The 25,896-nt window shown below is 36.2% G+C and overlaps 1 protein-coding gene across 7 annotated transcripts in view; it reads right to left on the reverse strand.

Moving 5' to 3' along the window:
• Positions 1-25,896, reverse strand: part of PPHLN1 (periphilin 1) — a 151,583-nt gene that overhangs the window by 61,354 nt on the left and 64,333 nt on the right. For 5 of the 7 annotated variants that reach the window (XM_040488409.1, XM_040488405.1, XM_040488408.1 and 2 more), the window contains 3 exons: positions 19,598-19,654; positions 16,830-16,909; positions 14,109-14,228 (listed from right to left, as the gene is read on the reverse strand). In XM_040488409.1, the coding sequence (XP_040344343.1) occupies positions 14,109-14,228; positions 16,830-16,909; positions 19,598-19,654 (257 nt within the window). The remainder of the gene's footprint in view (positions 1-14,108; positions 14,229-16,829; positions 16,910-19,597; positions 19,655-25,896) is intronic. The other 2 variants (XM_040488410.1, XM_040488407.1) reach the window with 1 other exon arrangement.

The following is a 25,896-nucleotide window of genomic DNA, read 5'->3' on the forward strand; positions in this document are numbered from 1 at the left end:
GAAAAGAAAAGAAAAGAAAAGAAAAGAAAAGAAAAGAAAAGAAAAGATCCAAATAGCCAAAGCACTCTTAAAATTTTAAGAAAAACAAAGCTGGAGGTATCTCAATTCCAGATTTCAAGTTGTATTACTGTAATCAAAATAGTATGGTACTGTTACAAAAACAGACGTATAGATCAATGGAACAGAAAACCTAGAAAAATAAATATGATCAATTAATCTTCAACAAAGCAGGAAAGAATATCCAATGGGAAAAAGACAGTCTCTTCAACAAATGGTGGTAGGGAAAGTAGACAGTGACATGCAAGAGAATGAAACTGAACTCTTTCTTAAACCATACACAAAAATAACTTCAAAATGCAAAAATAAACTACTGGGAATATATCAAAATAAAAAGCTTCTACACAGCAAAGGAAACAATCAACAAAACAAAAAGGCAGGGGCACCTGGATGGCTCAGTCAGTGAAGTGTCCATCCTTGGCTTGAGTTAAGATTTCACGGTTCGTGGGTTCCAGCCCTGTGTCGGGCTCTGTGCTGACAGCTCAGAGCCTGGAACCTGCTTCAGATTCTGTGTCTCTCCCTTTCTCTGTCCCTCCCCCGCTCGCTCGCTCTCTCTCTCTCAAAACTAAACATTAAAAAAAAAATTTAAAAAAAAACTAAAAGGCAAACTACTGAATGGGAGAATATATTTGCAAATAACATATCTGATAAAGGGTTACTATCCAAAATACATAAAGAATTGATATAACTCAACACATTATAAAAACAAATAATCCAATTAAAAATGGGCAGAAGGCAGGAACAGATGTTTCTCCAAGGAAGACATCCAGATGGCCAACAGACACATGGAAAGATCTTCAACATCATTCATTATAAAGAAAATGCAAATCAAAACTACAATGCAGTATCATCTTACCCCTGTCAGAATGGCTAAAATCAACGACACAAGAAACAACAGGTGTTGGCAGGGATGTGGAGCAAAAGGAACACTCATCTACTATTGGAATACAAACTGGTACAGCCACTGTGGAAAACAGTATGGAGGTATGCACTACTCGGTATTTACAAAAGTGCTAATTCAAAGGGATACATGTACCCCTATGTTTATAGTAGCATTATTTACAATAGCTAAGATACGGAAGCAGCCCAAGCGTCCATGTACTGATGAATGGATATAGAAGATGGGGTACATATGTGCAATGGAGTATTATTCAGCCATAAAGAAGAATGAAATCTTGCCATATGCAACAACATGGATGGAGCTAGACAGTATAATGCTAAATTAAGGAAGTCAGAGAAAAACAAATACCCTATTATTTCACTCATATGTAGAATTTAAGAAACAAAACAAATGGGCAAAGGGGGAAAAAAGGGAAAGTGACAGAAAGAAAGAAAAAGAAAGAAAGAAAGAAAGAAAGAAAGAAAGAAAGAAAGAAAGAAAGAAAGAAAGAAAGAAAGAAACAGACTGTTAACTATAGAGAACAAACAAACTGATGGTTACCGGAGGGAAGGTGGGTGGGGGGATGGGTTAAATAGGTGATGGGGATTAAGGAGCACACTTGTCATGATAAACACCAAATGATGTATGAAAATGTTGAATCACTATATTGTACACCTGCAAGTAAAATAACACTGTAAGTTAACTAACTGGAATTAAAATAAAACTTTTTTTAGAAAATTAAAAAAAAAAATTACTGTATGACAAATACCAAACACTGTTCCAGGAACAGTGGATACATCAATGAACACAACAGAGCAAAGTTCTTGCCTCCATGTAACTTGCAGTAAGCAATGACTTAGAGTAAACTGTAAAGTTTGAGCTCATATACTCTACTGCCGCATATGTTAAGTAGGTGGGAAATGAGAGGGAAAAAAAGAAATAGAACTTATTTCAAAAACTGAATTTTAAAAAATTAAGTAGTGGCAAAAAGCAGTAGGTTTAGTGAAGTCACAAGATATATACTAATGAGTGGTAATTTTCACTAGGAAAAGCACATCAACTCCTAGTGTATTGGGAGTGTATACTGCCACAACTTCTTTACACAGTAATCTGGCAGCATGCATTGCAATTTAGTACATGCGCCTTTCACCCAGCAACTTCACCTCTAGAAACTTAATCTACAGATACAGACATGAGCAACAGATACTAACATATGGCTGCCACTGATAGCAAATGACTGAAAACAACCTACAGGTCCATCATTAGGACAAATAAATTATCCAGTATGTAGAACTATGGGATATTAAGAAATCATCTAAAAGAATAACAGCCTATAATTGTTGTATCATGTACTCTGATTTTTCTCCTGGAACATTCTGGAGGTCGTTCATTTCCTATCAATATACTGCCAACTGTGTAAAAAAAGAGAGAGAGGAAGTATGTGTATATGTACGTTTATGCATATATATATATATGTACATATATACACACATACACACACAAATGATCTCTGGAAGGATGCTATCTATGGGGGGAAAATGTAAAAAAAAAAAGGGGGGGGGCGGGTGGTGGTTGGCTCAATAGGAATAACTTAGAAGTAAGGAGTAGGATGGAAGGGAGATGCTACACATTTTTGTGACATTTGAATTTCTGACATGGACATGTATAATCTACTTTTTTTAAAACCTGGTTTTCACAAGTCTAAGTTATATATTTTAAGAGATTTCAACTGAAAATATACCAATCACTTAAGGAAGAAAGCAGTGAAAATCAGGGAGATGCCACAATAGAAAGCATCAGAAATCTGTCTCCTAACATAAACAACAAATGCACTGGAAAACGTTGTCTGATGTAACTATTCTGGAACTCTGGATTCTCCTGAAGGTTTGCAACTTCCAGAGGAATACATGGAAAACTGAGGTTAATTTCAGTTCTTGCCACAATAGCAGCTATCTATCACAACCCTCAGCCACTTGGCGGGTAGGTACCTGAGGTTGGGCAAAAAGGACCCCATTTTCCAAACATCAGGAATCTGTGCTCTGATCACTGATTGGGGCTTGTGATCACAAAGGAGTAAACCAGCCATTGCGCATATCTCCTACTATTGTTTCAAACCCCTCCTATTATGGCTGAAGTGACTCCCGTGAATTAAGCTGCCGGTACCCTTTTTCCTTTATTTTTCACTTCTTCACCTTTTGAAAGTTAGATGTTAATATTAGGACATTAAAAAAAACCCTGCTTATATGGGGCAAGTTAAAAAGCGACTGTACATTCTAAGACTCAGAAAGGACCTTAAACTGACACCTAGCCTCATCCTCAGCACACAGACACCACACAACAATAGAAAGGGGTGTGGGGAGAATATCTGATTTCTGGAATTATCGGTTATTAGATTCAAATGCCTACTGTTCAAAAATCACAAGGCATACAAAGAAAGAAGAAAGTAAGTCCCATTTGAAGGAAAAAATAAATCAACAGAAACTGTCTCTGAAACAGACCTAACAATAGGTCTACCAGAAAATAAATTTTAAACTATGGTCTCAGGAAGCCTGGCTGGCTTAGTTGATAAAACATGCAACTCTTTTTTTTTTTAAGTTTATTTATTTATTTTTAGAGACAGAGACAGAGGGAGAAGGGGAGGGGCAGAGAGGGGGAGGGAGAGAATCTCAAACAGGCTCCACACTGTCAGCACATAGCCTGATTCGGGGCTTGAATCCACAAACCATGAAACCATGACCTGAGCCAAAACCAGCTTAACTGACTGAGCCACCCAGGCACCCCAAGCATGCAACTCTTGATCTCAGGTCTGTAGGTTCAATCCCCATGTTGGGTGTAGAGATTACTTAAAAATAAAATCTAAAAAAACACAACACAACAAAACTACTGTCTCCAATTGCTCAAAGAACTAAAGAATGTTGTGAAGAAAGCCAAGAAAATGTGTGAACAAAACAGAAATACCAAAGAAGAGACAGAAAACCTAAAAAGACACCTAAAAGAAATCACAAAGCTATAAAGTACAACAGCTGAAATGAAAATTTTTTTACAGGGATTCAAAGGCAGATTTGAGTAGGCAGAAGAATCAGTGAACTTGCAATGGAAATTATGGAGTCTGAGAAACAAAATGAAAGAAGATTAAAGAAAGGTGAACAGAGCCTAAGGAATCTGTTGGGACACCACCAAGTGGACCAAAATATGCACTATGGGAGTCCTAGAAGAGGAAAGTAGCAGAAAATATTTGAATAAATAATGGTTAAAAACTTCAAATCTGATGGACGACTTAAATATAAACATCCAAAGAAGCTTAACAAAACCTAAGTTAGGTGAACTCAAGACTCACACCAAAATACATCATAATCAGATTTTCAAAAGACAAAGAAAAGAGAGACTCTTGAAAGCAGTGAAAAGCAAACTCATCATATACAACAAAAAAATCATTTTCTCATACATGGAAGGTAAAAAAAAAATAGATTTCTCATCAGGAACTTTGAAGGCAATATTACAGTAGGCCCATATTCACAGTACAGTTGATCCTGAACAACATGGTGATTGGAGGGCTAACCCAGTCAAAAATCCTTTTATCCTTTTATAACTTTTGACTCTCCAAAATCAACTAATAGCCTCTTGTTAATCAGATGCCTTAATAACACAAACTGTCAATTAGCACATATTTTGTAAGTTATATGTATTATATACTGTATTCTTATAATACCTAATTCTTATAACAACTTTTTTTTTTGTATTTCTATGCTATACGGTTTGTCTGTGAGCCTTTCCAAATTGATGCAAATCTCCTGGGGCACCTGAGTTGCTCAGTCGATTGAGCATCTGACTCTTCATTTCAACTCTGGTCATGCTCTCATGGTTTATGAGTTTGAGCCCTGCAATGGGCTCTGTGCCAACAGCACAGGGCCTGCTTGGGATTCCCTGTCTCCCTCTCTCTCTGCCTCTCCCCCTCTCTCTCTTGCTCTCTCTCAAAAATAAGTAAAAATAGACATTTAAATTGTTACAAATCTCCAAAGTGTCTTCCAACACACTTATTGAAAAATATCCACATATAAGTGGACCTGTGCAGTTCAAAGCCATGTTGTTCAAGAATCAACTGTAATAAAAGAAAAACTGTCAACTGAGATTCCTATATCCAGTAAAACTATCCTTGAAAAAAGGGTAAGAAATCAAGCCTTTTTCAGATTAACAAAAGTTCAGGGAGTTTATGACTAAATCTGCCCTGCAAGAAATGCTCGAGGGGATCCTCCAAGGTGAAATGAATGTACACTGGGCAGTAATTTGAAGTCTTTCAGAGAAATAAAGATCTCAATAAAGATAAATACCTGGACAATTATAAAAACTAATATTCCTGTACCAATGCTGTGCAATTGTTTTTTTTTATTTGTTTTCTACACATGATTTAAGAGACTAATACATTTAAAGGACACTATTGGTGTAAAAGCTAGTACTACTATAACCTTGGTTTATAACTCCAAATCTTGTTTTCCAGATAACTTAAGAGACTACTGCATTTAAAACAATTATTAGTATTAGTTCACGTTTTGGGGATGCAATGAATCAAGATGTAATTTTGTGATATCAACAGCCAAAAGGCATGGAGATGGAGCTGGAAAGGAACAGAATTTTTGTATGTTACTGAACCTAAGCTGATATAAATACAAATTAGTATTATAACTTTAGGATGCAAATGTAATCTTTATGGTAATCATAAAGAAAATAGGTACAGGATATACACAATGGGCACCTGGGTGGCTCAGCCAGTTAAGCATCTGACTCTTGATTTCGGCTCAGGTCATCTCACAATCGTGAGAACAAGTCCTGCATCAGGATCTGTGCTGAGTATGGAGCCTGCTTTAGATTCTCTCTCTCCCTCTCAACCTAACTTTACAACTTAAGGAACTAGAAAAACAGAAAAATCATAACTAAACCCAAAGATACCAGAAGGAAAGAAATATTGAAGGAAATAAATATTACATATTTTTAAAAGAATATATACAAAAGGAAATTAAGAAGGAACTTAAAAATTTCACTGCCTACCAAAGAACAAAACAAAACTCAATTAAAAACAAAAGAAACCAGAATGCAGGAAATGAGGGACAAAAAAGCTACAGGGCATACAGAAAACAAATAGCTCAATGGGCAGAGGTTGGCAGAGTAGATAAAAACACATGATCCAACTACATAATGTCTATTTACTTTAGACTCAAAGACAGAAACATGTTGAAAGCAAAAGGATACAAAAAGATAGCCCATACAAATAATAACTGTAAGAAAGTAGGTGTGGCTATACTAATATCAGACAAAACAGACTTTATGTCAAAAAAAGGTTACAAGACACAAGAGTATATTAATAAAAGGTCCAATACAGCAAGAAGATATAACAACTATAAACATCTATGGACCTAAGAATAGACCATCAAAATATATGAAGCAAAAAACTGAAAGAAATGGAGAAATAAAAGTTATACAGTAATAATTGGAGACTTCAATACCCTTGTCACAGTAATGGACAGAAAAACCAGATATAAGGTAGTGAAACAGAGGACTTAAATAAAACAATATACAAAGTAGATCTAACAGACATACAAGAAACACTCTACCCAACAACAGAATACATTCTTCTCAGGCGCAGGAGACATTTGCCAGGATAGACTATGTGTTAGGCTACATACTAAATATCAACAGATTTAAAAAGTAAACTGGAAAATGCACAAAATTTTGGAAATTTAAGAACACACCTTTAAACAATAGACCAAAGAAGAAATTATATTGAAAGCAGGAAATGCTTAAGAAACAAATGAAAATACCATGTACAAAAACTTATGAGAAGTAGCAAAGCAGTGCTAAGGGAGAAATTAATGTCTATAAACACTTATATTAAACAAGAATGAATTCAAATCAACAACCTAACTTTACAACTTAAGGAACTAGAAAAACAGAAAAATCAGAACTAAACCAAAAGATACCAGAAGGAAAGAAATATTAAAGATTAGAGCAGAGATAAATGAAGTAGATAGAAAACAAAAGAAAAAAAAAAAAGAAACCAAAAGTTGGTTCTTCAAAAAGATCAACAAAATTGAAAAACCTTTAGTTAGATGGACTAAGAGAAGACTCCAATTACTAAAATCAGAAATAAAAGTGGGAACATTACTACCAATCTTACAGAAATAAAAAGAATTATTAAGACAGTACTATGAACAAGTGCATGCTGACAAAAAGGATAACCTAGGTAAAATGGAAAAATTCCTAGAAACACAAAACCTACCAAAACTAAATCAAGAAGAAATATAAAACCTAAACAGACTTGTAACTTGTAAGGAAACTGAATCAGTAATCAAAATCCTCCCAACAAAGAAAAGCCATGGACCCTTATGGCTTCACTGGTAAGTTCTACTAAACATATAAAGAACGAATACCAAGCTGGGCGCCTGGGTAGCTCAGTCAGTTAAGCTTCTGACTTTGGCTCAGGTCATGATCTCGAGGTTTGTGGGTTTGAGCCCTGGGTCAGGCCCTGTGCGGACAGCTTAGAGCCTGAAGCCTGCTTCAGATTCTGTCTCCCGTACTCTCTCTACCCCTCTCCCACTCACAATATGTCTCTCGCTGTCTCTCAAAATTAAATGTTAAAAAAATAGTAATAATAAATTAATAAAGAACTAATACCAAGCCTTTAAAAACTCTTCCAAAACTGAAGAGGAAGGAATTCTTCCTAACTCATTCTATGAGGACATTACCCTGATACAAAGCCAGACAAAGACACTACAACAACAAACAGTCCAATATCCCTTAGGAACACTGATGCAAAAATATCTCAACAAGACACTAGCACAAGGAATTCAGTAGCATAAATTCAGCAGCATATTAAAAGGATTATATACATCATTACCAAGTGGCATTTATGCCTGAAATGCAAGGGATGATTTAACATAGGAAAACTAATGAGTGTAATACTCCACATCATCAGAATAAAGGGAAAAAGCTACGTGATCATCTCAATTGATACAGAAAAAGTATCTGACAAAATTTAACACCTTTTCATGATGAAACACTCAACAAACTAGGAACAGAAGTAAACCATCTCAAAATAATAAAAGTCATATATGAAAAAACTACAGCGAACATCACACTTGATACTGAAAGGCTAAAAGATTTTTCTTTAAAATCATGAACAAAGCAAGGATGCTTGCTTTCATCACTTCTATGCAAAACAGTACTGGGAGTTTTAGCCAGAACAGTTAGGGGAGGGGGAGGTGGTAGGAAAGGAGAAGAAAGGAAAGGTACGCAAATTAGAAAGGAATAAGTAAAATGATCTGTTTGCAGATATGACCTTTATGTAGAAAACCCTAAAGATTATGCACACACACCCTGATAAATGAATTCAGCAAAGTAGCAAGGTACAAACTCAGCACACAAAAATTGTGTTTCTATAGATGAACAATGGAATTATCTGAAAAGGAAATTACAAAACAATTCCATTTACAATAGTATCAAACAGAATAAAATACTTAGGAACTGGGGTGCCTGAGTGGCTCAGTCAGTTAAGCATCCAACTTTTGATTTTGGCTCAGGTCATGATCTCATGGTTTGTGAGTTCAAGCCCTGCATTCTCCTTCTCCCTCCCTCTCTCTGCCCCTCCCCTGCTCTCTCTCTCAAAAAACTAAACTAAAATAAAATAAAACAAACAAACAAACAAACAAAAACAACTTAAGAATTAACCAAGGAGATGAAAAACTTGTATAATGCAAACAACAAAAACACTGCTGAAAGAAGACATAAATAAATGGAAACACATCCCACGTTCACACAATGAAAGACAGTATTGTTAAAATGTCAATACCATCCAAAGCAATGTACAGATTCAAGGCAATCCCTACCAAAATCCCAATGGGATTTTCTGCAGAAATTAAAACAAAACAAAACAAAAAAACCCAACTCTACAAAAATTTGTAAGGAATCTCATGGGACTCTAGATAAGCAAAATAAACCCTGAAAAAAAAAAAAAGAGCAAAAGTAGAAGACCTATACTTCCTATTTCAAAACTTACTACCAAGGTCCATTAATCAAATCAGTGTAATACTGGCATACAGACAGATATATATAGAACAGAGAGTCCAGAAATAAGTCTTCTTACATACGTCAAATGATTTTTAACAAAGATACCAAGACCATTCAATGGGAAAAATACAGTCTTTTCAACAAGTGAAACTGGGAATACTGGATATCCATATGCAAAAGAATGAAGCTGGATCCTTACCTAACACCATCTACAAAAATTAACTCACAATGGATCAAGGACCTAAATGTAGGACCGAAAACAATAAAACTCTTAGAAGAAAACATAGGACAAAAGCTTCATGACTTTAGCTTTGCCAATGATTTCTTCTACATGACACCAAAGGCACAGGTAACCAAACAGAGAGAGAGAGAGAGAGAGAGAGAGAAAGAAAGAGAAAAAACTTGGACTTATTGAAAAATGTAAAATTTTGCTTATTAAATAACACTATCAACAGAGTAAAAAAGTTACCCACAGAATGGGAGAAATATCTGTAAATCATGTATCTGATAAGGGGGATTAATATCTAGAATTTATAGAGAACTTCTAAAACTCAACAACAATGAAACAAATAACTAAAAAATGAACAATGAACTTGAATTTACATTTATTCTAAGGAGATATATGAATGGCCACTAAGTACAAGAAAAATGCTCAACATCACTAATCATTAGGGAAATGTAAATCAAAACTACAATGAGATACCACCTCATATCCATTAGGGTGACTACTAGCAAAAAACAAACAAACAGACAAAAAAACCCCAGAAAACTACAACTGATAGTGAGGATGTAGATAAATTGGAACCCTTGTGCACTGTTGGTGGGAATGTAAAATGGTATAGTCACTGTGGAAAACAATATGGCAGTTCCTCAAAAATTAAAAATACAATTACCATATGATACAGCAATTCCACTTCTGAATACCTATCCAAAATAACTAAAAGCAGGGTCTTGAAGATAGGTGTACACCCATGCTCATAGCAGCATTATTCACAAAGCTAAAATGTAGAAACAACCCACGTTATCTATTGACAGATAAATGGATAAGCAAAATGTGGTACATATACACAATGGAATATTGTTCAGCCTTAATAAGGAAAGAAATTCTGTAATATGCTATAACACAAATGACCCTTGAAGACATTATGCTAAATGAAATAGCCAATCACAAAAGACAAATACTGTATGAACCACTTCTATGAGATACTTAGAGTAGTCAAAATCTTAATGACAGAAAACATAATGGTGGTTGCCAGGGGTTGGGAGAATAAATTGTTTTAGGGAGTTATCATTTAATGGGTATAGTTTTACTTTTACAAGGTGAAAAGAGTTAGGAGGATGAACGGTGGATGGCTATACAATAATACTAATGTATTTAATACCACTGAGCTATACCCTTAACAATGGTTAAGATGATAAATTTTTATGTATTTAAGATAGAAATCCCAGTATCAGTATCAGGTTTCTAACACCAAGTTAACAATAAGAGTTGAATGATGTTAAGGAAATTGGATTACTTATACAACCAGTGTTCTGACTAAAACCCAAGATCAAAATCTGCCACTAGATTCCATTTTAGTTAAGTTAATGCAAAAAAACAAAAAAAACAAAAAAACCTGTTGAAGTTTAAAACACACTGAAGATAGAAATTTCAGGCTTTATCATAATTCTAGGCCTACACAAAAAAATATAAATTGATGAGCATAGAAAGCACATCAGAGCAGACCGACGTTTTTAGAAAACAAGAAGAAAAAATAAATTGACACTAAAAGGGCTTATTAACAAATTATATATAATTATATATGTATTTTTCAAGGTACTGTAGAGGGAAAACAAGACAAGTGCTTGAGATACATTCAGTGTATATTTAACAAGTACAAACAATATTTTTAATAAGGGCAATAGTGACCTTTAATAAGGGCATCCATGACCACAAAAGCAGCATAAATTTTAAAACAGGAAGGGAAAGAAAGACCTTGATTCTTATCTCAAACACTACTGATTCCACTGAATTAATATGAATTTGAAAGAGGGCTATTAAAGATAGGTATTCTACAATGGAGAAAGTAAGCAGATACTGAAGTAGAAAATGACACTTTACATGTGGAAAAACATAAATCATATTTTCACATTTAAGTAAGAAAAATGTCAAAATTTTCTTCTATAGGAAGAAGCAACTGTTCTACTGGGACATTCTAAGAGCCCCAAGTAATTTGCTTTTCATTCTGATAGCCAAAAGCTAAACTCCGATGGCCATTTGTTTGAGGATCGTAAATTATGTCTCTACAAAACTTGACTGTAAGCTCCTAGACAGCTAGGATGGTGTCTCTAATGCAGTGTTTGACATAAGTAGATGCAGAATGAATACTTAGCAAATTTAAATAAGCTATGAGAAAGCCAGTATGGTATTATTTTCTGAAAATATGTAACTTAAAATACTAATCCTAAAATATGTACTGTGAAAAATTTCATAGTCAAGTCTGCTAAATTATGGGAATTTTATTATCCATCTTCCTTTCACACACCACCGATGAGCATATTAACATATTAAAATCCCTGAAAAGTGTTGCAATATCAAAGTAACCTTTTTTTTTTTTTAAAGTTTATTTATTTTGAGAGAGAGTGAAAGAGTGCAAGAGAGGGAGGGGGAGAGTGAGAGAGGGACAGAGAGAATCCCAAGCAGGCTCTGCACCTACAGTGCTGAGTCTGACTTAGGGCTCAAACCCAAGGGCCTCAAAGCCAAGAACCGTGAGATCATGACCTAGGCCAAAATCAAGAGTCAGATGCTTAACTGACTGAACCACCCAGACACCCCTAACATACCTCTTTCAAATCTAGCATTTCCCAAACATACTGGCTAATAGAGTATTTTCTTCCCCTCAGATCATTAAGACTCTTTAGAATTACTATTCTATCAAATACTTCAGGAAATCTCTATTAGAGCCCAAAAGGTAAAAGTATAAAGCTGAACAGCAGATTGAATTACAACATTCCTGAGTGGTTAAGCATATCACTGAATGTATCTTCAATTTCACTGAACTTCTGGTAAATTACATGGTCTCCCAAATTGTTTAAAACTATATTCACAGCAGCAAGAGAAGATAAACTGGAAAGCTAAATATTTAATATGTCCTTAGTCATAAAAATAAATCTACACAATGTTTCTGAAGTACATGGACCATAATGAATATGAATATGAATATGAATGGGGGAGGGGCAGAGAGAGAGGGAGACACAGAATCGGAAACAGGCTCCAGGCTCTGAGCCATCAGCCCAGAGCCCGACACAGGGCTCGAACTCACAGACCGCGAGATCGTGACCTGGCTGAAGTCGGACGCTTAACTGACTGCGCCACCCAGGCGCCCCGAGCTTCCAACTCTTAATTTCAGTTCAGGCCACGGTCCCAGGGTCAGGGGACCCAGCCCTGCATCAGGCTCCGTGCTGAGCACAGACCCTGCTTGGGATTCTCTCTCTCTCCCCAACAAGCCCAACCCTCTCCTCCTCTCCTCTGCTGGTGCTCTTTCTCTCTCTCTCTCTTAAAAAAAAAAAAAAAAAAAAAAAGTGATGGGGGTGATGAATATATCTTAATAAAGCCTTGCTAATTGAAGGGTATTAAACAAACAAGAAAACAGAATTTTTGGAAGTTTTAAAATCCTGAGAAAAATTACCAGTTCTCTAAAATAGCAATTTTGAGTATATAGATCAATATAAAACCCACTATTGCACTATTGTAATTATTAAAGAATATAAACAAAATGGCCCTGTTAAATTACTTTATCGTTCATGCTTTAAAATAGTGCTGAAAAGGTGCCAAAAAGGAACAGCTAGATCATGTTGATACGTATTTACTCAAGAATACGTATAGGAGTGCCTGGATGGCTCAGTTGGGTACGTGTCTGACTGTTGATTTTGGCTCAAGTTGTGATCTCACGGTCCTGAGATAGAGCCAGATGTCAGGCTCTGAGCTGGACATGGAACCTGCTTATGATTCTCTCTCTCCCTCTGCCTCTGCCTCTCCCCTGCACACTCTCATGCATGCATTCTCTCACTCAAAAAAAAAAAAAAAAAGACACATAAATATCTACTTTAATAGGTACAATAACAAGGAAACCTTGACCTACTTAAGAACAATTGATATCTAAATGACAAATCAGCATTTTAAAAATGAAAGGCTTTATTTGTGTAAGCACTGATAGAGACTATACTGATTTGTACTTTCTATGAGCAGTGTACATTATTACTCTGGAAACAATGTTTGTAGGTATACAAAGATTTACGTAGGTATATGAGTTTTATATCAAATTCCATTGCTTGATCCATTTTATCAAAGAACTTTCTAATAAGGGTATCTTAAAATTTATTGAAAAGCCAGAAATTTTCAAATCTATGTAATTGGTCATGGTACAGAGATTTTTATATTTTCTGCATATCATGCCAAAATAATCTTAGACCAACATTTGAATTGAAAAGCTTAACTTTGCCAATGAAACATCTACATTTCCCTATTAGAGAGGTTACAAGTTATACAGAGAAGTTTGAGTTCATTTTCAAATATTTTAATGCAAAGATTCATGAATAGTATTCTTTGGACCCAAAAATGCTCTCATCTTTTGGTACTCAAAACTCACCAAAGGTCATAGGTAACCCAACAATGAATAATTCCATTTCTTGAGACATTTATGAGATAATTTGCAGAGAAATAGCATGTAATATAAATACAGTCCAAGATCTAAGGTCTAAACAGATTTTTGCTCTGAATTCACTGGTTATGACTAGTGGCTTAGCATGATTTCGAGAGATACTTTTAATAAAATAAATAAATAAATAAATAAAAATAAAAGAAGCTTATATATAATGCATTCTCCTTATATTCCATATTTATACTATTTTCTCACTTCTAAACTACCAGAGAAATTCAGGTATAGTACAATTACTGAACACAGAGTCATTCATAATCATACTATTACTCTGTGTGGTACACGTTAATAATTCATGAGTATGTTTTCCCCATATGTGTTTTGCAGAACTAGAACAAACCAAATATTTCCCACCCATAATTTAAAATCCAGACAAAACTCTTTATGTGAAACCTAAAGGGGACATTATGCCTTACCTCATACTCAGAAATTTCAGGTAAGTTACTCTCATCTGCCTTTTCCAGCTTTTCAGCAGCCCACTTGCTTGCAGCCTCAGCAAGTTCCTTTTCGGTTAGCCGACTGGGTTTGTCTAATACCTAATAAAAACAGAAGCACAGTTCTATTACAATCCTCAAAAGCATTTAAACTTCAAATACATCAAGAAGTACATCCCACTTAACTTATAATTATGTAAGCCTCCAAATGTATATAGAGAACAAGTACATCTTTTATTTGCTTTTTCAAAATATTCAACATAGAATTTCTCTAAGTAGCAATTCCTTTTGGACATACAGAATAGATCTGACTTCTAATTTCATTTACATAGAGCTTTAAAAATTCATCTTAAAGAACAAAAAAAATTAATATACTAATAGTATTTGAAATATACAGGACATCATACTGATTTAAATTTTGTATCTTTATTATATTCAATGAAATAAATAATGCCAAAATGTCATCAAGGTGAATTCCTAATTAATGCAGTAGAAAAGTCAGACATGCTATTTTCATAATTTATAATAATTTACATAAATCATACTCTTTACACAAAATTTATACACTTAAATTTCATTTTTTGATATTTCCACTGCTTCCCTTATTCAACCATATACAATATTAAACAATGTATGGAATTTAGAGTTACAGGATTTGAATGCCAGCTTCATCACTTGCTAGATAAATGATTTTATATGCATAATTAATGACACTGCGAAGCCTTGGTTTCCACATTTACAAAACAGGTATAATTAATATTCAGTTTTACAAAGTAGTTGTGAGAATCAAGAGAAGTAACAGACCTGAGAGTACCTATAACTAGTGCTTCGTACTTCAGTTTTTTCTTTGTTTGTTTCCATATTCACTGTTACAAATCAGTTATAGTAAAACATTTGAAGAAGATCAATCAGTTCATGAGGTCAATATAAAAATGAAGAAAATAAATCGGTTTTTTTTGGATCACCTGATTCCCACAATACTGTTTACAGGCCTATGCTACAGACTAAGATATAAAAATTCTAAGCTAAAGGGGCACCTGGGTGGCTCAGTGGGTTAAGCATCCGACTCTTCAACTTTTTTCATCACTGTTTTACTGTTTTCAGTGTAAAGGTATTTCACCTCCTTGGCTAAATTTATTCCTAAGTACTTTATTATTTTTGATGCTACTGTAAATGGGACTATTTTGTTTCTTTTTTTTTTTTTAACATTTATTTATTTTTAATAGACAGAAAGAGACAGAGGATAAGCAGGGGAGGAGCAGAAAGAGAGGGAGACACAGAATCTGAGGTAGGCTCCAGGCTCTGAGCTGTCAGCACAGAGCCCTACGTGGGGCTCAAACTCACGAATCGCGAGATCATGACCTAGGCCAAACTTGGGCGCTTAACTGACTGAGCCACCCAGGTGCTCTGGGAATATTTTCTTATCTTCTCTTTTTTATAGTTTATAACTGGTGTATAGAAATGCAACTTTTGCATATTGATTTTGTATCCTGCAACTTTACCGAATTTATGTATTAGTTCTAACAGCTTTTTGGTGGAGTCTTTAAGAGTTTTCCATATATAATGTCACCTGCAAAACAAAAAAAGTCTTACTTCTCCCTTCCCAATTTGGATGTTTTTTAATATCTTTTTCTTACCTAACTGTTATGGGTAGGATTTCCAGTCATATGTTGATTAGAAGTGGCAATAGTGGGCCAATTGTCTTGTTCTTGATCTCAAGGAAAAGCTTTCAGCTTTTCACCACAGAGTATGATGTTCGCTCTGGCTTGCGATATCAGGCCTTTATTATGTTGAGGTTCTATTCCTCCACACCCAGTTTGTTCAGAGGTTTTATCATGAATGGATGTTGAATTTTGTCAAATGCTATTTTTTTGCATTTATTGAGATGATCATATATTTTATCCTTCATTTTGCTGATGCAATATATCACACTGCTTGATTTGTGGGTAATTCATCATCCTTGTATCCCTGGAATAAATCCCATATGATCATGGTGTACGCTACTTTTAATGTGCTGTTGAATTTGGTTTGGCAGTATTTTAGTTGAAGATTTCCACATGTACATTCTCAGAGATACTGGCCTATAATTTTCTTTTCTCGTACTGTTCTTGTCTGGTTTTGGTAGAAAGGTAATGCTGGCCTCAAAATGAGCCTAGAAGTATTACCTCCTCTTCTATTTTTTAGAAGAGTTTGGGAAGGATTAGTATTCTTGAAATGTTTCAAAGAACCAGTGAAATAATTTGAGAAAATTATTTAACTTCTGAGCCTTTTCTATAAAATGGAACTACTTATACCATGGGATTTCTGTATGCATACAAAAAATATATATATTAAAATATAACTAGAATCAAGTAGTTATACAATAAATGTTAGGTCTCTGCCTTACTCATGTCTCCCAAAATAAAAGCACAGTCCCATCAAATATGCCCTATGTGAATATTCATCCCCATCTTGTTATGGTCAATATGCGCAATGGCTGAAGTACCAATTTTAGCATAATCTGTGGAAAAAAAGTCTTTGAGAAAACTGCTCATTTATTTTGATAGCTATCTTCAAGTTGTGGTTACTTAAGATTCAAATATTTAAATGCAGCAAATTATCCTCATTAGGTTTGACAGTAAAGAATAAAAGCACCTGTACCAGACAGTCCATCTCGTTTACTTTGTAATTCCTCTTTAAACTGATTTTTAAAATATAACAAACCTTTGATGAAGGAACTGCTGAAGAACTTGAGGGTGAAGTGTCTCTTGATGTTTTTAAAGACTGAACAGGTCTCTCTTTACCTGTTTAAGAAAACATAAAATGCAATTTTCTAGCTCATTTGTTTTCAATTAGAGTGACTTTGTAATTGAATAAATGAGAGGGGGTGTCATAAATTCATTTTAGTAGTGAAGTCTTCATTACATTATTAAGTTAAATCTGTTAATACCTAAGTCCACCTATCTCTTTCCAGGGCTGTGCACCATAAGAAATTTCAAATAACCTAGAACCAATGGACATCATATTTGGCAATTCAGGCCATATCAAGGCCAGTTAGCCAACACAGAACCACTGAGAAGACCTCCAGAATGGCAAAAGACTAAACTCATAAATGCTTCCTCCTCCAAGTTCCTAAAAGCTAACTTTTATCACAATAAAAATTCAAGAGTAGTTATTATATAAATACCACAAAGAGAACTAGCTAATTAAATGACAGCTCAAAGCAAGGGGTATGTAGGGAAATATAGCAGATATTTCCTGAAATGTTTAGTTTAAAAAATGAAAACTAGAAAAATTATAATATGGAGCACCAATCCAATGCCTGGTATGAATGAGTACCCAAATATTTGTTAAGTGGTTAAAAATAAATCTGTGTGAGATAATCATTACCCTTTATCTTCAGTCACTATAGACACTAATGTAGTGCTATATATATATATATCATCATTTTTATAGAAACTGAAGCCAGAAACTAGATTTAAACAATATTACTTTAGTCAGTTCAACAACACAGAAAATTGTTTTAGTTAAATATAATCATAAAAATAACGATGAGCTGTTACTGATACAAAAACATTTCATTAAACTATTTGTATGTGTCAAATATAATATAAATTTTCTGCTCTACATTGCTAAGAAAACTGACAAAATTAAACTGCAGAGAAAAGGAGAAGGTGCCACTAAGTTTGGAGTGATATGGAAGCTGGTCAAGATTAGACAGTGGGTTAGGGCCAAGAAAGCAGTCAAGAGCAAAAGCAAAGACAAAACGACCTTGAAACTGAGGCAAAGCCAGCTTCAGTCACAAAGTCTCTTAAGCTCTTCCTGCCATGGTCAAGATTGCTAAGTAAGAGCCTAAAGGCTCAAGGGCAATAGTGAATAACATCTCTTTCCAATGTCCTACAGACCTGGAAAGCCTTTCACTGCAGGCACTTCTCTCACCTCCCCAGGGACATCTGGTAATTTTTTACTGTCACCAGTGGTAGAGTGCCATTGGCACACAGTAAGTAGAGGCTGGGGAGGTTGCCAGAACACCCTACAAATGCACAAAACAACATCTCCCAACAAAGAATTATCCAGCCTCAAATGTCAACAGTGCCAAGGATGAGAATGCCTGCTCTAGGCACAGTATTCTACTTCTGAGACTCCAACAGTCTTATAAAAGACATTAATCCTAGAATCTTTTAACTCGTGATGTTAAGAGGCTTTCACAATAAAATCATTTCAAAAATTCTTGTAGACCTTAAAAACCAAAAAATACCAACCATTCCTACATCCCAAAATGATTAAGAACACGGTTTAGTCATTTTCTACTGTATTTCCATTGCATATGGCAAATTCCACATCATATTGTGACAGTGTCGGTCTATTCCACTGCACCAAAAGCTCCAAGTATCATAGCTTATTTCTGAATAGCCAGGGCCTACCTCGTTCAAGTCCTTTAAGAAAACAGTAAGTCAAAAATTAGGTGAAAAGATAAATTATTTTTCTACCCTTAGGATACAGTGACCTCCCCATTCTATTAAGATAAGCAATTCCTTGAAAGAAGTTGAGGGCTTGACCAATCAGCAAAGCAAACTATGCTAACTAAAGGCGTATTTATAGGCTCTCAATTCTGACACAAAGCTAGACATGGAACAAGCAGCTGTTAATCTCTTACTCAGCAAAATCTGACAAACACGAAATCAGCACTGCAGGTATGTCAATTACAGTACCAAATGTAGTCTTAGGATCTTCCCAGATTATAGCTGCATTAAGGGCTAATTTAAGCAGATTTCAACCAATTTCAGTGTGCAGAAGCAAAGAATACTGAAGGGTAGAGCAAGTGGTAGATCATATCTCCACATCTACTCATATATACCTATTGCATGAAGGGCAGGGACAGGCAAGAAGCAAAGAATAAAGAAAAAGGATGCTACAACAGAAAGAACACAGAAAAGGTAAAAAGAAATTCTCTGATCCTCCTGTTATCAGGTCCTATGTGTCAATGGTTTGTTTATTCTACAGATCTCCATCTCCTTTGAGGTGGTACTCCTGACCAGAAATGGCTAGCCCAGACAACCAACTCACATATTCCCTCCATATCCTACCACCTATATCTATTACTATTAAATTCTGGGGGCACCTGGGTGGCTCAGTTAAGTGTCCGACTTTAGCTCAGGTCATGATCTCATAGTTTGTGAGAACCCCATGTCGGGCTCTGTGCTCACAGCTCAGCGCCTGGTGAGCTCAGAGCCTAGAACCTGCTTCAGATTCTGTTTCTCCCTCTCTCTCTGTCCCTCCCCTGCTCACGTCTATGTGGGGTGTGTGTGTGTGTGTGTGTGTGTGTGTGTGTGTGTGTCTCAAAAATAAATAAACATTAAAAAACATTTTAATTCTGGTTCCAACTAAAGACTAATGGAGCAGTTATACACTTTTCCCATTTCTGTAACCTCTTTCAATTCAAGTCCCCCACCCCTTCACAATCCCAAATCAAAATCTAGCTCAAAACTCACCTCTTTCTGGATTTCCTTCATTCTGCCGTTTGTAGGAGGCACCAGCACGGATGGACTCTAGGGAAAGGTGGGCAAGGAGGAATTAACACCAGCACCTCTGTGCCCAGGAGGGACAAGAGAAGAACCCAGAAGTAGGAGTGATGAGAACAGGAACTTCTGAGTATTTGCTGGTGACCCTAAACCCTTTCTTTTCTACCCTGCCTTCAAATTGGGCTGCCTGAGCAACAGCCACTGAAGAGTAAGAACAAACAGGAGAAAATTTGTTTTTAAGATCAGAAGCTAACTGGGTATAATAACAAAGTGTTAAGATTAGGCTAACCAAGGATAGCATGAGCAGAAAAGAATGAGAAAAGGGTTATATGATAAGACACCTAAAGCTGAAGACAAGGATCAGGTCTTACTCATCACTGTAAGCACCTATTCTAATCATCATAAAGTTGGCAAAGGATTGGTTAAAAATGACACACACACACACACACACACACACACACTCAAGAGAGAAAGATGAATCACCACTAGGAATTAAAAAGAATACTGGCAAAGTTTTCATGGTGTATCATATCAGTTACCTGGGCTTACAGTAACTATCTGCAAAGGTCATTCTGACTTACTGTCAAAAGTAGCCCATTACTAAATCTTGCTACTTCTTTTCATACAAAATTTCTCATATATGGATTTTCTTTATAAACAAATCCACAACTACTGTCTTGCTAGAACCCCTAATTGCCCCATATTTACAATCTTGTAAATATTTTGTTAGCTTCCTTACCCACACATCGCTTAGTGATGCAGACATAATTAAGTTTAAATAGCATAAATATGCTAATAAGAGCTCCCAGATATCTTTCCAATAAGATGCAAACTCCTTAACATTACAAAATTTTCTAGTACAGATCTCAAATTGCCACTTTAATTTTTTTCTGAGAATTGTTTTGGTACAGTTAGCACCTTGCATTAAAAAAATATTTTAAGGGGCTGCCTGGATGGCCCAGTCAGCTGAGTGTCAAGACTCTTGATTTCAGCTCAGGTCATGATCTCAGTTTGTGAGTACAAGCCACGCACTTGCGCTCTGCACTGACAGTGTCGAGCCTGCCTGGGATTCTCTCTCCCTCTTTTTGCCCTGCACACGTGTGCTCTCTCATTCTCTCTCAAAATAAATAAACTTCAAAAATATATTTTAAGAAATATGCCAACATTTGCCGTCCTACTTCTGCAAGAATGTTGTTAAAAGATGCAATATCCTCTCCCTGTGTTAACTGATCTGTCATCAGGACAATTTTTGTTCCTCCTCAGCAGGTGATCTGTTGGGTTTTTTTTCTAAAGTACACTGTGAACACTATTACTGAACAGTTCTTTGTTTTAGCTAAATCCTTATTCAACTACAACTGTTCAGCACCTTCACAGTGGCATTTACTCTGACTTTTACTGTCACATGTTTCTCCTATAGAATATTCTTCACCAATTTACTGAATCCTTTTTTGTTATGTGTTTATTTTATTAACTTGCTTCAAATTCTTTGTAGATCAAGAGATGAGAACACTGACAATTTACAAGACGTGTCTGGAGTCTAGGGATGGCTCATATTAGCTGATAATCGTGGTTTGTCCACATCTCTTCCAAACTCCAAGTTCAGTGACTCCACATCGGTAGCCTGAGATGGTAGTATTCACTCCATGGCAAGTACCACAAATCACGTGCTGTTCCCCTGGAGAGTCAGTCTATCAACACACTACAGCTGCTGTGTTTATTGATTTATTGATTTTGATACCAAATTTCAGAGACACTGTAGTAATCACATTTAACTACAGATTCCTATCCATAAAAAAAAGCTTGGGCTGTTTTTTTTTTTTTTATAAAAATTTTTTTTTTTTCCAACGTTTATTTATTTTTTGGGACAGAGAGAGACAGAGCATGAACGGGGGAGGGGCAGAGAGAGAGGGAGACACAGAATCGGAAACAGGCTCCAGGCTCTGAGCCATCAGCCCAGAGCCCAACGCGGGGCTCGAACTCACGGACCGCGAGATCGTGACCTGGCTGAAGTCGGACGCTTAACCGACTGCGCCACCCAGGCGCCCCTGGGCTGTTTAATAATAGCCTAACAGACCAATAAAATCACCCAGCTGAACCCAGCTCAAACTGCAGATTCATAAATAAGTGCTTGTATTAACCCACTAAGTTTTACACAGTTTTGTTTTTTAACACAAGAGATAATGGGAAAAAACCCTATTATGCTCACACTCTTCATCTTAAGAGTTTTCAATGATCTGTTTATATTAAAACTAAAGTGTTCTCCTCTTGTATTCTATTATAGTATTTTAATGATTTAAAAACAAGTTTTTCTTGAGTCACCTGGTGGACTCAGTAGAGCATAGGACTCTTCATCTTGGGGTTGTGGGTTTGAGCCCCAAATTGGGCACAGATTACTTCAAAAAAAAAACCAAAAAACAAATAAGGGCACCTGGTGGCTCAGTAGGTTAAGCAACCAACTTAGGCTCAGGTTATGTTATCGCAGTTCGTGAATTCCAGCCCTGCGTCAGGCCATGTATTGACGGCTGGAGCCTGGAGCTTGCTTTGGATTCCGTGTCTCCCTCTCTGCCCCTCCCCTGCTCGCTCGCTCTCTCTCTCTCTCTCTCTCTCTCTCTCTCTCTCTCTCAAAAGTAAACATTAAAAGTGAATAGGGGCGCCTGGGTGGCGCAGTCGGTTAAGTGTCCGACTTCAGCCAGGTCACGATCTCGCGGTCCGTGAGTTCGAGCCCCGCGTCGGGCTCTGGGCTGATGGCTCAGAGCCTGGAGCCTGTTTCCGATTCTGTGTTTCCCTCTCTCTCTGCCCCTCCCCCGTTCATGCTCTGTCTCTCTCTGTCCCAAAAATAAATAAAAACGTTGAAAAAAAAATTAAAAAAAAAAAAAGAATAAATAAATTTCAAAAAACTAAAAAATAAAACAAGTTTTTCTTACTATATTGCCATTTGGTTTTCATGCCTTTGTACTTCTGTGTTTGTCCTCCTACATATTACTAACTACATATTTCTCTTTCTTCTCTGTTGGTTATTATTTCCTAAATGTGAGTATTCCTCCTAACTTCATTTTTGCTTGCTACTCTTACATGGCTCCAACCAACACTATGAATACAAATGTCTCTTAAATCCACTTCTTTCACTCATACCTTTATACTTCTAACTAATAGGATGCTACTCCTCAGCTATTTAGCCTTTACTTCAAATTTACCTCACAGGTGATCTTACTAAGCAGACCCTAACTCCCTGCTTGAGAGCAGGGCAAAAAGATTCAACACTTTTGCTGTAACATGCTAAATAAAGTGAACTCCAAATTAGGATAGAAGAAAGAAACTAGGAAAGGACAATTCTGAAGGTGGCAATATGAAAGTCGAAATCCAAGTCAATGCACTGGTAAGTAAAAGAATAAATGTGGAGGAAGAAGATGAAGAGGAACATTGTTTCCACAGATGAGGTAAAAAGTTCTTCCCACCGAGAAGCAACTTAATGTTTCAACAAACATTTAAAAGCATTATAAGATTTAACAATATTTGGTGACTCTTTGAATAGAATAGCTGATATGAACATCAACAATATCTGATGACTCCTTGAACAAAATAAAACTTGAGACATGTACCTTCTTCTGGAAAGTGATGATGAAAAGAACTAGACTCCTCCAAGCCTACCAACTATTATTAATTATTGATAACCCATGTAAGAACAAAGGACACTGCTAGGAAAAAATATTAAAATCATCATTAGAGAGGATAAAGTTAGGGACCATGTCTTAAAACCTTTCAATTCTTGGTACAATGCCTAACATACAGGAGGAAAACAGGTACTTCTGCATGAAAGTCTTATCAGTAAACAAACTTCACAGAACAGGTAGGACATTCACATCTCCTTTGGCAGCTGAAGCTGTGAAAGAGAAATGAAGATATGAACAAATGAAGATGTGGTGGCTACACAGATACTAAGGAAAGGATTTATTTTCTGGATCATGGATAACGACATGAAAATTTGGGGCTCTTCGTTGGGAAGAACATGATTTCCCAGAGACCCTATTGGTCAAGAAGGTATGAAAGAGAAAATGGAAAGGACACAAGAGAAAGGGTCTTGTGATACAGACACCAAATAAAAATGACAGAAAAAAAGAAACTAGATAAAGGGGTATAGAGAAAGCTTATGCCACCTCTGCTTCCTCAAAACAATCATCTCTAAGAGGTTAGAGATGTAACAAGTAAAGGTAGATTAACTATGAATATTTGGAAGTGAACTTCTGAACAGAGCTCTCCTTTTAATACATCAGCTAAAACCCCATGGGCTTGCTTTTAAAAATATAAATAAAACATTATACTAACTGTACATATTCTGAATATATGCTGACAAAATGTATTAAGTCCCTAAACAGAGATGTTATAAATGCCTACAGATATGGAAACATCATTAATTGATTACTGTTTTTAGAATCTCAATCATTGTGATGCCAGAAAAGTTATACCTGTATTCCTAGGATTCACCCAGGCAACTCATAGCCAAAGCTCTCGTGAGTAATCAACAGATTCTCAATCAAGAACAATATATTGTACAATCAAATTTAACACCACAATAATACATTGGATCAAAGTCCAAGATCTTCTAAGAAAATACTAAAGTATAGTTCAGGATCTCCTAATATGATACAACACTCATCCGAATAATCCTTCTCCACTTCCTTCCTTCTACCAACTTCTACTCACTCTTCAGACATTACCTAAAATGTCTATTCCTATGGAATGTCTGGTTTGTCCCCCTCACCAGACTGTAAACTCAGAGAGCAAAGACTGGATCCCTCTTGCTTGGCAAACCATTTATGTGAAATATATCGTTGATGAATACAAGACTGTATGAGTACTGAACACAAATACAGTCACTTTCAAACCAAAAAATGCTATGATACTCAGCTGCCAAGAGAATGGGTTTGTCCTCCCTATTACCTAAAATATACATGCTCTGATTTCTATTACCATCACCACTCTAAACCTGCACCAAAGAAGCCTTCTTTTTAAATGTAGAATTAAACCTTTAAATTTATTGGCATTTCGGTAATAATCCAAAGAGTCATGTCGACTTCCAAATATATTCACAGCCAAAGGTCTTAAGACATGTCTCTTTTCCCATTACACTGAAGTTTAATAATGGAGTCTACCTTCCAAATACACTCTTCTCAAAACAGTATTTTTAATTCTTGTACATTTTCAGTCATCTTAGAAGATATAAATCTTGTACGTTTTCAGTCATGCTTAGAAGTAAGCACAGAAGTCTTAGAAGAAGACGTCTAAGTCATCTTAGAAGCAAATGCCTGCAAAAAGGATTAAACACTGATGAATGACAGTCTTTAAAATGATATTCTAGGGGCACCTGGCTGGCTCAGTCGATTAGGTGTCTGACTCTTGATTTCGGCTCAGGTCATGACCTCACGATTTGTGTGTTTGAGCCCTGCGTCGGGCTCCGTGCTGATAGTGCTGAGACTGCATGGGATTTTTTTTTTTTTTTAAAGTATTTTTTTTTTTTTCTCAACGTTGATTTATTTATTTTTGGGACAGAGAGAGACAGAGCATGAACGGGGGAGGGGCAGAGAGAGAGGGAGACACAGAATCGGAAACAGGCTCCAGGCTCTGAGCCATCAGCCCAGAGCCCGACGCGGGGCTCGAACTCACGGACCGTGAGATCGTGACCTGGCTGAAGTTGGACACTTAACCGACTGCGCCACCCAGGCGCCCCTTGCATGGGATTTTCTCTCTCACTCTCTGTCTGCCCCTCCCCTGCCTGTGTGCGCACATCTCTCTCTCTCAAAATAAATAAATTTTAATTAAAATAAAATAAAAAATACAATAAAATACAATACAATAAAATAAAATAAATCTATTCTTAATAACAGCTGCTGATCTCAAGAAAATAAAGGGATACTGGGCCCAAAGTCAGAGCTACAGAAAAAAAGATATATCCCAACAAAAATAATAAGCTTGCAAATCTTCCACAGTAATGGAATTTTAAAAATTCCAAAATGTCAAACAGCCTAATTAATGTATAAGCATCAGTGGTAAATCTGAATAATCCATAGGCAAAGGTTTAGAACAAATTAACAAAGATGTAGTTTCTATGTATTTAAATAATCATCCCTAGGGGCGCCTGGGTGGCGCAGTCGGTTAAGCATCCGACTTCAGCCAGGTCACGATCTCGCGGTCCGTGAGTTCGAGCCCCGCGTCGGGCTCTGGGCTGATGGCTCAGAGCCTGGAGCCTGTTTCCGATTCTGTGTCTCCCTCTC

The sequence above is a fragment of the Herpailurus yagouaroundi genome, unplaced genomic scaffold (assembly GCF_014898765.1).
Source record: "Herpailurus yagouaroundi ecotype Mexico unplaced genomic scaffold, PumYag 166, whole genome shotgun sequence".
NCBI lineage: Eukaryota > Metazoa > Chordata > Mammalia > Carnivora > Felidae > Herpailurus > Herpailurus yagouaroundi.